At 43.7% G+C, this 15,518-nt stretch overlaps 1 protein-coding gene across 3 annotated transcripts in view; it reads right to left on the minus strand.

Moving 5' to 3' along the window:
• Positions 1–15,518, minus strand: part of LOC308480348 (FRAS1-related extracellular matrix protein 1-like) — a 107,976-nt gene that overhangs the window by 34,830 nt on the left and 57,628 nt on the right. For all 3 annotated transcript variants that reach the window (XM_081011710.1, XM_081011709.1, XM_081011711.1), the window contains exons 23-24: positions 12,295–12,490; positions 6,149–6,413 (exon numbers count right to left, since the gene is read on the minus strand). In XM_081011710.1, the coding sequence (XP_080867836.1) occupies positions 6,149–6,413; positions 12,295–12,490 (461 nt within the window). The remainder of the gene's footprint in view (positions 1–6,148; positions 6,414–12,294; positions 12,491–15,518) is intronic.

The following is a 15,518-nucleotide window of genomic DNA, read 5'->3' on the forward strand; positions in this document are numbered from 1 at the left end:
AAGTTCTTAACCCGAGGTAATATTTCTGGGTTAGCGGAGTCTGTAACCTGAAGCGTATGTAACCTGAGGTACCACTCTATAGATTAAAAGCCAATGCCCAAAGAGGGGCAGAGGAAGGGGGTGTGCAGTGGAGGCAGGCCACTGAGGGGGGTGACAAAATGCTGGACAGCACTCACTGCAGGGCCTGCAGTGTGCCCGAGCCACACGTCTCTCCTGGGAGTGACGCAGTGGCTTAGCCGCCCGCAGGCTCCGTGCTGCCCCAAACAGTCCGCCTGCTGCCTCCCCCTCAGCTCTAGGGTGGTTGAGTGGGAAGAGGCAGGCAGACTCCTCAGAGGCCCTGCGGGGCGTCCTGCCCCGGCTTGCCCCTGTGCCCAAAGATGCACACATCTAGATACCCAGTTTCTCTTCTGCTCTTCAGTCCAAGCAACAAATTCTGACAATTCCGCAGTACAGTGGTGCCTCGGGTTACATATGCTTCAGGTTACATACACTTTAGGTTACAGACTCCGCTAACCCAGAAATAGTGCTTCAGGTTAAGAACTTTGCTTCAGGATGAGAACAGAAATCATGCTCCGGCGGTGCGGCGGCAGCGGGAGGCCTCATTAGCTAAAGTGGTGCTTCAGGTTAAGAACAGTTTCAGGTTAAGAACAGACCTCCGGAATGAATTAAGTACTTAACCCGAGGTACCACTGTATATGAATACCTTAAACAAACAAATATGCAGAGGAGTCCAAGGTTCAGTGCTGCAAGCCCAATATGCCCTGGTCTATGCTCTTGGGTGTAGGGAATGATACCTTCCTTTCAACAGAGGAGCCAATCCATTTATCACAGGGACAGACATGTAAGTAAGATCTGCTACCTATGCTGAAATGAATAGGGCAACTTCAAGTGAGCCCTGGAGCTCATACAGCCTCAGTAAGAATTCACTGTACTGCGGCAATAAGAGTTTCTTTATTATGGGGTGCGCATGTGCGTGCACACGAAACCAGAGATATCTAACCGCAGCACCAAATATTCTCTGGAAATTTTTAAGCAGCTTTGTATTGAAAGGGAGCTTGAACCACGGCGTTTTCTTTTGCTTTTTTTTTTTTTAAAAAGAAATAGGCAGTGCTCCAGTCTCCAACTGCTACTCTTCATGTTTTTAATCACATCTGCTACATAGATGTGGCTATGAATAATTAACGATGCCTCCAACATTACACTCATAGATTACGGTGGAGGAAGCGACTGGTGCACTGTCTCGAACAGCATAAGCCATTTAGGAAACTGTTATCCACTTTCCCTTTATATTTGCCGTGCAATCACTTACTGCTTAAAAGGGTAAATCTTTCATAGCTTTAATTAAAGCATTTAATATAATTTACACTGATGCTCTATGTGCTCAAGGTCTGTCAAAATTGATGCTTTAATAACGTGTCATTCCCTCTCTCTCTCTCTCTCTTTTTCCCCTCCCCCTCTCCACTCTCCCGACTGGCCTGAAATCTGTTAAAATTACCACTAATCTAATTGGGAACAAAGTTGTCAAATGCACGCAGCTCTGACAGTTTGTCTTTCTGCAAACTGCCAACAGATTGCAAGTTACGCATGTGTTGCGCAGATGGGTAAGTTAAAAGGAACACACCAAAAAAAAAAAAAAAGCAATTTATTAAATCACCTGGAACCAGCAGCTCCATTCCAAAAATAGTGAGAATGAAATATAGCAGGAGCTACGAGAGTTGGCACTGGAATATGCCAGAAGGTACCAGTTACAAAACAAGATAAACATTTTGAGAAGCCTCAGCTGCGTAGCAGAATAATGAGGAGTTATTTAACCCGATCAGGATTACCAGCAGAAATTAATTTAGAGTGCACATTTTTTTATATATAAAAAATTAAAAATAAAAGGATATTTTAATCCCTCTCCTTTTAACCCTTTGTAGGCACTGGAAAGATGTTTCTATATCCACCCCCACCCCCACAGTGACCTCCCTGTGTACCTGGTTAAATCATCTAATGCAGAGCACTGGAAGGACCATACAGATGGTGTCCTCTCCTACAAATACTTAGCACGTAATCTCTTTCATGTGCTCAACCTCCATTTCAGGAAAGGATATTGGATCCAGTTACATGGTTGAGAGCTGACAACATTATGGCAGCAGCTTGCTTCCAAGCTACCAAGAGAGAGCAATTGGGAATTTATTTATTTTTTAATCTTAAAATGGGAGAGAGCGTAAGTTTTACGCTGAACAGATGTGTAGACAAAATGAAGTCTCCCATTATCTGAACCTCAATTATCCAAATCTCACAACTGTCTGAATTCCATGGGTGTCCTTCCACATCATCCAATGTCAATGAAACCCTCACTTTCTGAATAGGCAGAAGGACATCTGAATAAAAGAGGCCATCAGGATAGGGCTTGTTTTGTGTCAGAGGTGGAGCTCAGCCTCAGGAATGGTTTTCAGCAGAAGGAATGAGTCTTGGAATATACAATAAGAAGAGTGGCTGAGATTGTGTTCAGAATCCTTTTCTTTTCCCACTGCACCCCGCCCCCCATCCAGCTAACATTAAGATGTGAAATTCCCAGTGCAAGTGGGGTGATATGAGTATGGACACCTCTCTTTTGAAATACCAAGAGCCAAAATCAGGTGTGATGTGGAGAGTAGATTGGGTCTACTAAGCACAAGAGGGATAGCGTCCATCACTCACACCATTTCTGCATTCCAAAAGTCAACCAAGGTTTTCACAGGTTTTATTGTAGATATGAGAGGGAAATCCCCAAGAGTCATCAGAGGAGCATTTGGATCTGTCTGTCTCTGGAGACAGGCAATTCTAATACGTTCCAAATTTGTGCAAAGGCAAAAGTCCCATGAATGAACCCTAGTTCAACACCCTCTTCCTCAGTATCACAGCTCCATTCAGAAACTCACACTTCATATCTGTGTAGGCCATCAGTATTATATCCAAGTAAATGAAATTGCACTGTATTCTAAAATACAGGGGTTTGCTTGCCCAATTGCTTTGGAAGCTCCCGGGAGATTAAAAATGAATTCTATTGTATCTCAGACAAAATAAAATATCAGCCGCCATTTCCCCATTGGATCCAGAGTTGACCTCAGCGGGCCATATCTAGACATGATGGTGGTCGAGCTCAGTCTCAATCAAGTTACATTACTGATCACCTATAAGGCCGAAGTTGCCAAGAAACCACCTGTAGGCACACCTGTTGCCCACAAAGGTCTCCTCCCATCTCTCCCCACTCACTGAAATTAGACTTGAATTGTTTTCCACCTCAACAGTCACTCACCCAGGCCTCTTTGCCTACATGTTTCTCAAACACATGTTAGAGAGCAAAAGTTAAAGCAGGAGTTGAGATTAACTCAGTGCCAGCATGAATTCAGATGTCGACTACAATGTAACTCTTCTTTGAAGTCTAATTTCAGTGATTGGGGAGACATAGTCCTGTATGGAACAGGGCAATAAGTAACCATAGGCCCCTCCATATTGGTTGTGGTGAGTGGTTGCTAGTGTATTCTGCAATATGCCAGTGACACAATATTTGTGCATTAGTGCAGCAGCATAACTAGCTGCTCGGGTGGACAGTCTACAAACAATTCTGCTTTATTAGCTGTTTAGACAGCATCTTAAAAAGCAGAGACGTCACCTTGCCAACAAAGGTCCGTATAGTTAAAGCTATGGTTTTCCCAGTAGTGATGTATGGAAGTGAGAGCTGGACCATAAAGAAGGCTGATCGCCCAAGAATGGATGCTTTTGAATTATGGTGCTGGAGGAGACTCTTGAGAGACCCATGGACTGCAAGAAGATCAAACGTATCCATTCTTAAGGAAATCAGCCCTGAGTGCTCACTGGAAGGACAGATCCTGAAGCTGAGGCTCCAATATTTTGGCCACCTCATGAGAAGAGAAGACTCCCTGGAAAAGACCCTGATGTTTGGAAAGATGGAGGGCACAAGGAGAAGGGGACGACAGAGGACGAGATGGTTAGACAGTGTTCTCGAAGCTACCAGCATGAGTTTGACGAAACTGCGGGAGGCAGTGGAAGACAGGAGTGCCTGGCGTGCTCTGGTCCATGGGGTCACGAAGAGTCAGACACGACTAAATGACTAAGCAACAACAACAGCTGTTTTGTGATGGTTCCTCAAAGATACCACATTACTGCCACCTGAAGCACTCATGCACCAAAGAGGGACAACCCAGCCCAGAACATTTGTGGTCTAAAAAGTTACAGGATCTCAATAGGAAGTTACAGGACATGGACTAACTCGAAGACAATCAAAGCTTTTGCAGATGGCGGTGGGGGGTGGGGAGCCCTGAAAACAGGATTGCATATAATCACCCTGATACCATCATGAGCACAAAACCATTATGATTGCACAATGGTCACACCTGCCCCACAAGGCAACCTTGCAACAATGATAGTGGCTAGTTTAGGGACAGGAAAAGAATGGAAAGATAAGTTGGTAAGCAGGAAAGAAATGGGGTGAAGAGCTGAGAGAGAGAGAGAGAGAGAGAGAGAGAGAGAGAGAGAGAGAGAGAGAGAGATCAGAGGAGAACTTCCCTAAGAGTTTAGGAAGAGTACCTGCACCCTTTTAAGCCACAAACCAGGATTGGCCAGCACACTAATGAAGCTGACCCACCCCACCCCACACACACATAGCAGAGAGAGAGAGAAGGTTTAATGAGTAAGGAAGAAGAGAAGAAAATATTTTCCACATACCAAAAACGAAAAAGAAAAAAATGGCCATGCTTTAGGGCCTGTGATTTATTTAATGATGGTCTTAACCTCACTTAGAAAAAGACCGTTTACATGATTTACCGATTGCTTCTTCCCCTTGTTAATTTAACTCATTTCTTAGGAAATTATACACACTTAATCACTGCAAGAATAAAATTAGTTAGAGTGCCCATTTAGTAGCAAAGGAAGTATAAATAATTTTCGATTTTAAACTGGGAAGAAGAAACAAGTTAAGGGGACCAGCACCATTTTTATTTTTAGAAAAGCAGCAACAGGAGACAGTGATTGAAAAGGAGGGGGAGGAAGCCGTGGGAAGAGAGTAAAACACCTTCCCTGCCTCTTGTTTCCTAAATCGTCCCAGGCAGCTTTCCACATCCGCAGGGTTTCAGCTGCTAACTTTCAGCAAAGGAAGGGAAAGAGTTAAGCACCCCAAATCTTCACCCCACCCCCGCTCCCTTGCTCTCTGTCATCATCTTCCAAAACTGCTTTTCTAACAAAAAAAATGGTGTCAGGACCCTAATATTCATGTTTGCATATAATTTATGCTTAGCGCCTATGTATGTGAAAAAGAGCAAAGTACCTAGAAGAGGACGATACCCAAGTGAGCTATAAATTAAGTCCTTATCCTGTTCCTGATTTAAGCAATATGGGTGCTTCTTTCCTACAGGAGGATGGTATTAATGAGCTTCTAATCCATTAAACTTGCCACATCTGTTGGGAAATTCAGCAGAAAGGGAAGATGAAATCTATTTTCTGCTGTACTTGGTATAAAGAGAGAGAGAGAAAGAGAGAGAAATTCTGCTGTATTCCCCCCCCCCCAATCTTCTGCCCACTCGAGGTATATAAAACCATTACATTTAAGTACCATAATAGCCAACATATGCTTTTCTTTAGTAACGACACCACCATCTGGATTAACTTCTACCAATGATTTCAGACAATATTGTGGATTTCCCCCCCCTGCCGACTGGAAAAAAAGAAAAACCCTACCCCAGATACAGTTTCAGATGGAGCATAACAGTAACAGAATTAGCAGTCTCTCTTTGCTGCCCCCCCCCCCCGGCTGGGAGGGGCACTGCAACGTATGGATCTGAATTCATATGCTAATTCATTAAAAAGTCAATACGAAAATCTTGCAATGCCATGTGTGCGCATCTTCCACTACTCTTGACTGGGGGCCTTAAAACATTACATAATAATAAATGGCTGGTATGTGCTGCTGAACTTAGGAGAGGACATATTACACTTTCTGCATTTTCATGCCAGGCATTTCAGCATTGTAATATGGTCACCAAGAGCCGTGCAGAAGTTATGTTAACATTTAGCCCCCTGAAATATGTTTCCCCATGTTTTAAAATCAGGTTTTGCAAGCGGAGAGCGCAGGGAGAAGAGAAGATAATTGGGGAGGCCTTCTCACCTGAATGAGTCCTTACTAGCCTCATGGCTATTGTCGTGAACGTAGCAAACCTTCTGGGCCACGACATCCAACTGGCTGTAGCGGGAAATGGGCATGCCGGGATAATTGATGTACTCAATCTGACCATGCACAGGTGGCACAGAAATGGCATACAGCAGCTTCCCGGGTTTGCCAGTGCCATCTGTTGCCATAAGAACATCTGTCGTCAAGGTCACCCTGTCACCCTCTGTTAAAGTTACAGGTTTGGTGGATAGAACAATGTCACCTAAAATAAAAGGGAGGGGGGAGAGGGAACAGGGAGAGAAAGAGAAAAGCATCAGGCATGGGGGGAGGAAGAGAAATTATAGGATGTGTTTGCGGAGGGGGGGGTGGCTCAGTCCTTCAATATTCCATAGGGGGAACTGGGTTGGGGGGGGAGGCAGTGAAATCAGCTCACAGAGAAACAGACATTAAGAGAAGTGGTTAAGAGCAACACAGCGACGAAGCTTTTTGTGGGGATTAACAAAAGAGACTTTGGCCAAACCAGGCTGGGAAAGGATTCCTTTGGTGCCTGTAAAGATCTCTGTGCCAAATAAGAACTAAAAGCTATTGAAGAAAATCTTTATCTTCATTTGTGCGGTATGAGACTTACACGAGTAAAGGAAGGGATTTCAGAACGTACCTTCCTCCTTAGGGATTCTGTGTTTAGGGAAGAATGTATATAAGCACCCATGGGGGCACGCTCAGCAATGCACATGAGTACACAAAGGGGGGGGGAGGTTAACACACAGGTACAGGCACAATTTGGCCACATATTCTCCCCTTCATGAAGAATTATTATTACAAACTGTCTCTTCGCACACAAATGGGTCACTTTCAACAAAGAACAATTAAGTTAATAGGCCCACATGGGCTGATGGACAAAATGCCCTAATGTGCTAAGCACAGCGTGACACTTTAAGCTGATGGGGTTATGTGATGCTGTAACCTTGCCAAGGGTGATTCTCCTGCTACTGGATTTGTTGCAGTCCTTAAAGTCCCCAAAGTGCATGAAAAATTGGCAGACATAACACTGGTTAAGAGATTCAAAGGGGACCATACACGCATGTACTTCCTTCTCCTCCACCACCCTTTTCTCTGGCACCAATTTCTGCCTCCTCTCAACCAGGATTTAACATTATTGATGCACCAGAGATGGAAATTGGGCCTAGCGAATCCTCAGAAGGGCTCTCATCTTATCGGGGGGGGGGGGCAAACTTGACTGGACAGTGGTAGGCAGGATTTTTGTTTTGCATGTCTACTGCATTCGCACATAAAGTGGAGATTGGTGTGGGTGGGTGTCATACTTTTACAATAAAGGGAGAACATGGAGAATGGCACTCAGGGCCGTCCCTACCATTAGGCAGAGTGAGGGAGCTGTCTCAGGAGAGGGAAGTCAAGGGGCAGCAGCAGTCCCCTTGCCATATCCCCTGAGTTCTTTAAGCTTACTTGCTCTGCACCTCTTAAACTAGTTTGCTGCAGCGAGTACAGTGGGAAATGTTGCTCTGTTGCCAATGTTAAAATAAAATTCAACTGCCAGTACTTTCAGATTCTGTATGTGGCATGGGAGGAAGATGCCATCTTGTCCTTTTGCCTCAGGCAGCAAAATGTCTTGAGATCACCCGGGTAGCATTGAACCTCCTTCTCTCACGCCTTCGGTCCTCTCAGGTGGTTGCACCAGCCACTTGTCTCCATTCTCAGTATCAGAGCCAGGTAAAGAGACAAGTGCTCAAGGCAGTGGCCTGAAGAGGAAAGGATCAGGAGGTTGGGAGGGGACTGGAAGGGAAAACTTCAGCATCCCTTTCTCACATGCTCTTTTTATTCTAAAAGAAAGACTTGTTCAGCCTCCCACTTTATAGGTGAAAGACAAGGACACATGAAATATGCCCCTGTCAAGTTTGGATCTGAAAGAAATTAGTTTTAAAGTGGTTTGCAAATCCTGGCTAAGATCCAAACTAGACTTTAAAGTAAATAGCAGATGTGGAGGGCCAAATCCAGATTTAATGTATGTATATATTTATGTGATTTATAAATTGCATCGCATGAAACACTCCAATGCAATTAACAAAAAAAACCCCATCAATATAAAGCAATTTAAAATCTAATATAGATATAGACAGAGATAAGAATACCCAGGTTAAAGGCTTGCTGGAAAAGGAAGTTCTTCAATAGGTGACCAAAAGACAATAGATTCTTTTGGAAGGAAAGGCAGAATATAAATTTAATGAATTAAAAAATAAATAAGATATAACAGGAAGGAGTTTCAGAGGGTAGGTGCAACAACAGAAAAAGTCCAACTCCTACATCCTATGGAACTGATCCAAATGAGATGGTATCTGCAGAAGACCCTCTTCCTTCAGTGATTGGTTGGCTATATAATGGTTGATACAATCTTTTCGGTATCCTGACCCCAAGCTGTATAGGCTCCTGATAGGGAAGTAGGAAGCCTTTAACCCCTTTGCCCCTTGCTGTGTTCCCAATCAGGATCAGACCCCATTGCACCTGCTATTTGTGCTTGCGGAGACCCAGATTGAAGGGGGAAAGGGGTTAAAACACTCTTCCATGCCCACCAGCATCTCAATCTGGACAGTTCTTTATGGATTTCACGAATACTGTCTTCCCTAGTTTGGCCCTAATAGGTAATCTAGGCTCGATTAGCACTGCTGCATAAGCAACACTATGCCATGATAACTTAAGAGAAGGGATACGGTAATTACTACCAGAGAGGAGGGGAGAGGAGGCAGTTGTGCATGAGTGCAGAGCCCAGTCCCCGTTTCTTACATATCATCTCCCTCTGTGCTTATGTTATATGCCAAAGGGCAGCCAAACAAGTCTAAGCAGTCCACGTTTGGATCACTGGCCCACTAGGATCAGGAGTTGAAATTGTTTGCATTGAAACACCATTTCCAACTACGAATAAGTGTACCTAGGATGGCAAACAAGAGTATTTTTTTAAAAAATGAAAGCGTTGTTGTTGTTTTTTAAAAAATGAGAGCACAAAAGGCTGGGTGAGAAAGCACAGTAGCAAAAATGGGTGATGGCCAACAGCTTACAAATCGGAAAAACTCATTTGTACATCACCTTATGATAGTATACAAAGAAAAATGTTCTGAAATTTTCATTTTTTTAAACTATACGGATATCTTTGAGGCTGATTTGGAGCTGATGAGCCTAAAGTCAGTCAGTCATCTTTGTATTTTTCACCATTTAATTAGTTTGCATTACTTTTTTCAGCATAAAGCAACAGGCTTTAGAATGCTGTGGCCCTGGCAAAAAAAAACACCACTTTTTCTTGTTCTTCTGCAACCTTTTGTTGCAGTCTCCAACAGTTTTCCCAAAACTGTGGTGGTGAAAAGATTAAACCTTCTGCACCATCTTGGTAAACAGTGTAAGCCTGATGATAGAGTGTTCCATCTGTAACCTCAGTATCAGGTCAGTTTCCTAACAGACTTGCCCCATGGGTTTAGCTAGGGCCAATGTGAAAGGCTCTTGTGGGGTGAGGGGAGAGAGATACACATTCTAGAGTCTGAAGCTTTACATTACATAGTGTGCCGAAGATAATGAGAAAGAAGCAGACTAGCAGCCATCTCTGCAACTGCATCACTCCAATTGTCTTGACTCCCTGTGCTATCTATAGGGTACGGTTAGCTCTGGCTTACAATGCTTAATGAGAATTCAGTGGGACAACTTCAGAATGAATTGCACTCCTTGCTTCCTGTTACGTTTGACACATAGCACCATAAAAAAAGACCTAGCGGCAAGAAAAATTAGATTAATAGTGAAATGCAAATGTTTGCAATCTTAAATCCTCTGTTTGCAGGAAGATTCCTAGATTTCAGTTTGCATTTCCTTTATTTGACTCTGTGCTAGGTAGAGCTGGGCTTGTCACATTTATAACTTTATATTTTGAATTTGATTGGCATGTGAGATCCAGATTTAATTTTACAGTGATCCCACTGCCTGCCATTCTGCTCCTTCCTGCCCCTCCCAAGGCTGCCATACCTCCTTCCTTGCCTGCCTGCCTGCCTGCCCGCCCGCCCACCCACCCACTTTCAGTGGCTGTGGGGCAGGTGCTTCCAGCTTCACTCTGGGAAAGGAGGTCTTCTTGGGAGTGACTCACCGTTTTGTGGGTGAGTTTGCCCAGAGAGCACCTGGGCTGCTGTGCAGTGCTTATAAACTACAGTGGTACCTCTAGATACGAACGGGATCCGTTCCGGAGCCCCGTTCGCATCTAGAGGTAAACATAACCAGCGACGGCACGTCTGCGCATGCACGCGTCGCTTTTCACTGCTTCTGCACATGCACATGACGTCATTTTGAGCGTCTGCGCATGCGCAAGCAGTGAAACTCAGAAGTAACGTGCTCCGTTACTTCCGGGCTGCCGCAGAGCGTAACTCGAACACGCTCAACTCAAAGTGTATTCAACCCGAGGTATGACTGTATAGCTTTAAAGTACTGTTCAAAATGCCCCTTGGGGAAGCTTTCATAGGAGTGAGAAGTCATCAGAGATTCACATCATTGAAAGAAAACACAGACACCATCTCTTGCAGTGTTGCCGCTTAATGTTTGTGGCACAATCCCTGGATGGTAGGCTTTCACAGTGCTTCCAGGGAAGCTTGGATGTCTTGTCGTTTTTATGCCATTTTTGTATTTTCTTTGGGTTGTACATTTTCTTTGTTCCTTGAATTGGATATGGCGGCCGTTCCACCAGTGCAACAGGACTGGATCTGCTGGCCAGGTATAATGTGACTACAGGGTTGCTCTGTTAAGCCCACATATAGATCTCTCATCAACAAAAACAAAAGTGGAGCTCGATTAAGGCTCCTATTGGCATGGGTTGGAAGGAGGAACAGCATTTATAGATTCAAACCCCACTTTCCTTGTAAATATGAATTAATAAAATGTCAACAACTCATTGACTGATTCTAGCAGCTTTGATGGAAAGACTTGAAAAGAAATGCTAAAATACTGTAGTCTAATTTTGAATTATTTTTATTTCCGCCTACCCCCTAAAAAAATACATGAAAAGCCCAGAAGATTATTTAGGATTAATAGATTATCAAAAGTGCCAGTTGGCACTGACTTGTCCGGATTAAATAAAAATAAAAATCTCTATAATAAATGCAGCTGTTTACTAATAAATAAAGCCTCAGCTGTAACCAAAATAAATTAGATGTATTTAATTGGTTGATTGCAAACCTCCCCTCTTTATTACAATACTGCTCCTTGTTATTTTATGATGTCAGGGTAACGTGGCAGATTGACAGAGTGTTTATGAATCACAGTTTACAGATGGCATCCCTGTTTTCCTCAGCAGTTATGAGCACAAGCCACAGGAGGACTCAATAGAGGTTTTTCGCCAAAGAAGACCCCCTGAGATTTTGCTGCTTCCATTTCTCTTATGCCAATCTTCTTCCTGACAGGAGCACTACTTCACAAAAACCTATGTTCAATAAATTAAAGCCACCTGGCACAAATTTAGAAATATTTAACACTCAGAGGACTCCTGTGTGTCTCCACGTGATTTCTATTCACTTCCAAAAGCCTCGGCAACAATAGTTGGAACAGGCCTCATGTGATTCTGTGGGCTTTCACCCTGCCACCTCAAGACAGAATAGTGAGAGGAGTCAGCTTGGCTTGTAACATATCCCTCCTCCCATCTGCAAAAGATTCCAAGATCTCCTAAGGACACCTCCTCAGAACGTTGAGCCTTGAACTGCCTAGACTCCTGATAGCTTTGAAATTCAACTGGGATATAATCCTGGCTCTCTGCACATTCAGAGGTTTCAGAACTGAACTCTTCCTTTTGGTCACTAGTCACGAACAGACACCGGGGAATGCAGTCATAATAGTTGACAGATCTGTAAACTTGTGCCATTAGTTATGCGCATAATGGATTGGATTCTAATTAGCTGGTTCATCAGAATCCTGGAAAGAGATGGCATCCTTTAGAGATTGCTGGCGTACAAACTTCACCCATGCATTTAAAAGCACATCAGTGTCACATAAGGAGACACAGGGCCTTCTACCGCCCCCCTCTGTAGTTATGCAACACAGCTTGGTCCCCCAAAAGAACTAATAATACACTGAAAGTAAAAACCCCAAACTCTCCAACCCTCGTTTCCTACCTTTAGCCACACTTTTAATGAAAATATAGAAGCTTTCTGGTGGAGATCTGTTCTTCCCATCTGTCACAAAAAATCGGAAGCTGTCGTGACTTTCTGGACTCAGTACGCTCGTATGGAAATACCAGAGGCGGTTCATGTCCACATCGTCTTGAGTGAAATTCATTCCAGGATGCAGAGTGCTCCAAGCTGATGCGGTCTGAAAAACATCATGGAATGGGTGGGTGAAACAAATGCATGCACACACACATAAGCTGCACATGCTATAGAGATATACATATTGAACAGCTGTGAAGATGGCTATCTTTTAAGAGCTACTGAACAGCTGGGGCTGACCAAGGTTTAATGCCCCTACATACACTTGGAACCCAGAATGGTAAAAGACAGAAAAAGCAGCAGCAGGTGGTACCGTCTAAGGTCTCACTCACCGACATCAAGGCCTGAAGCCAATGGGATGGAGCTGCCAGTCCATCATTAGCTACCACAATACGGGCCTAGACAGAAGTCTGAAGGCTGTGGCAGGAGTCAGTGTGAGGAATACAGTGTAGAAGCTGCTTTACACAGAACTGGACCATTGGTCAATCTAGCTCTGGCTGGCAGGAGTTCTCCTGGACTTCAGACAGGGGACATTCCCAGTCCTATGTGAATATACCGGAGATTGAACCCAGAACCTTCTGTGTACAAAGCCAATGCTCTACCCCTGAGCTATGGCCTTTCACTGGTGGAATAGGGTGTTGAGCTACTTTTTGACCCTTCTAAAGGAAGCCACCCTTTAGCGTGGTATTTAGTTACTTGTGACTGACCTTGTTGCATATACTTAAACCATCTACAGGTGTTGCAAGTCGTTTCAGATTGACTTTATTTGAGAGAAATAACATTAGTTTCTCCACGACATTTGTATCCAGTACTTAACATTTCGTGGTTTGTGTGGGTTTGTTTCCAGTTTTTATCCTCATGAAATCATGGTAACCTAAGAAGCTTCATGGTCGAGTAGGGATTTGAACCCAGGACTTCCCTCTCCAAGCCCATCACAGTGTATTGGCTCATTGAGTCTTCTGAAGACTTGCCACACTACTATAAAACGGACACTTCATTATACCCCTTTTGCTCAAAATTATTTGGGTAATTAGCCATTAGTTATTTATTGACCATTAACATTTGTGAAAATACACACAGACCTGCCTAACCCATTAGCATGTGCGCCAAAAAACAGTGTTTTTCTGTGTGCCTTTTAGAGAAGCATCATCAACCTGTCTCTTCTTGGATCCTGCTCTCCAACCTGTCACACGGGGGGGGGGGGGAGCCCTGGTGCATGCCAAGAGATGCAGATGGATCCATTGTAGCACACCCTGATGTTCATAGCTGATGCCCAGGTGTTTCAACTTGTGCTTGCTTACCTAGCTAGAAGCTGGTTTTATTCCAAGAGAAGGTTCAAGACAATTAGATGCCATCATAATATAAGCCAGAAGGTTTTTATTAATGCAGCACTTAGAAAGCAGATAAAAGACTCTCTCCAACAACAGGCATTGATGTAGGGGTTCTACATGCAATCTGCATACACATTGCATGTTTTCCAGCCAGGGTTTGATACTGCTAACATTGCAATCAACCATCTACATGAGGCATGAGCCAGGTTCCATAAGGCTAAAAAGCTTTATGCCTCAGTCATTTCTGAGCAGAGTAGGTGTGATGTAAAAACCAGCTCACTTTGTATCAAGGCCACTTAATCTGCTGCCCATTCAATGACTACAAAACAAAGGCCCAATTCACACATTTAGTAGTAGTGTGCTTGCCACTTGAAAATAGAACATTCAGGACTTCTACCTCCCTGTTCGTTTAGGTTCATTTTTATATAGAGTTTGTTACATAAAAATACATTTATGTAAAAAAAGAAAATACATCTTCGTATATAACAACCTGGGCAAGGTTGCTTTCCAAGTAGTTAAGTATATTATAAACATTTCATTTCAATGCAGCATCTATGATCTATGATCTGACTAATCATATGACTCAGGACTAGAGTTGTGCATTATTGCAATTACTGTATTCCAAAACTGAAAGGAACAAAGCATGGAAATAATACATGCAACAAAGCAACCCAGCATGGTTGTCCCGCAGTAAGTCTGTCCCTTGAAGCTATGTGACTAGCTCAGTTTTTTGTTTTGTTTTTTAATGGCTGTTAGTTTCTCTATCCAAAAGCAAGCAATTTTTGAAAGACTTTCAGAATGGATAAACATTCATTTTCCTCACTCGAATGTTGTGGCCCTATATTCATATAGTGTCTCCATCTCTTCCAAGTGGGATTCATTATAGACCCAGAAAGATGAATCAGTCTTGTAATATCAGACAGATTTAAGGTTTATGAGTAAATATAATCCCTGTGGAGAACTGAAGGGCTTTTTCATACAAAAACAAAGAGATCTTCTTCAGTCTGTGCTAGGGCCAGCCCAGCACATTTTGGCACCTAAGGTGAACCACAAAATGGTGTTTCCCCACCATGAAAGGAGTATTGTCCAGACATTCCTGCCCGAGGTCTGCAGGTCATCACACCAGATGCCAGGGATCCTGGCTGGCTCTCAGACTGCCCCACCCTCATCTTCCCCCAAAGGCCACAGGAGAGGAGCTGGTGAGCCAGACACAAGCTCAAGAACTACCTTCTAGCTAGCTGTATGTGAGGTTAGCTGGGAAGGGAAGAAACTAAGAAGAACCTGCCAGGATCAGGACCTGGTTGAGAGCAGAGGGTGGAATCTCCAGCTCTTATATAAGCTGCCAGTCCAGCAATGATTGGTGGGGACTGTCATTTGTGCTCGTTTACAGTCTCAAAGCTGAGCATCTCTGCCAGTGGAGGGATGAGGTGTGGGGAGAGCTGCAGAAGAGCCCAATTACTTAAGCAGGGGGAGGAACCTCGGGAACCTTAGACTCCTCCAGGCTACTTGACAGAGGGGCAACACACAGCTTTCTATTACTGCAGAACTGTGCTACTGTGAACAGACACATGCAGCCATTCACCAAGTGCTCTTGTGATGCAGTCCCAGCTCATGGAAATGTTTACTTGGATTACCCTTTCACTGACTGCATGATTTAAACAAGTTTATGTACGTGAACTGAAATGATGGAGAAGCTGTGAACTCATTTCCCTCCACTTCACAGACCATATTTAATTCTGACACCTATCCAAGGTATTCAGAAGTGTAAACACACCTCACTGTGATGACCCTTTCCTTCCT

This window comes from Podarcis pityusensis (assembly GCF_964106645.2).
Source record: "Podarcis pityusensis genome assembly, chromosome: 6".
Lineage (NCBI taxonomy): Eukaryota > Metazoa > Chordata > Lepidosauria > Squamata > Lacertidae > Podarcis > Podarcis pityusensis.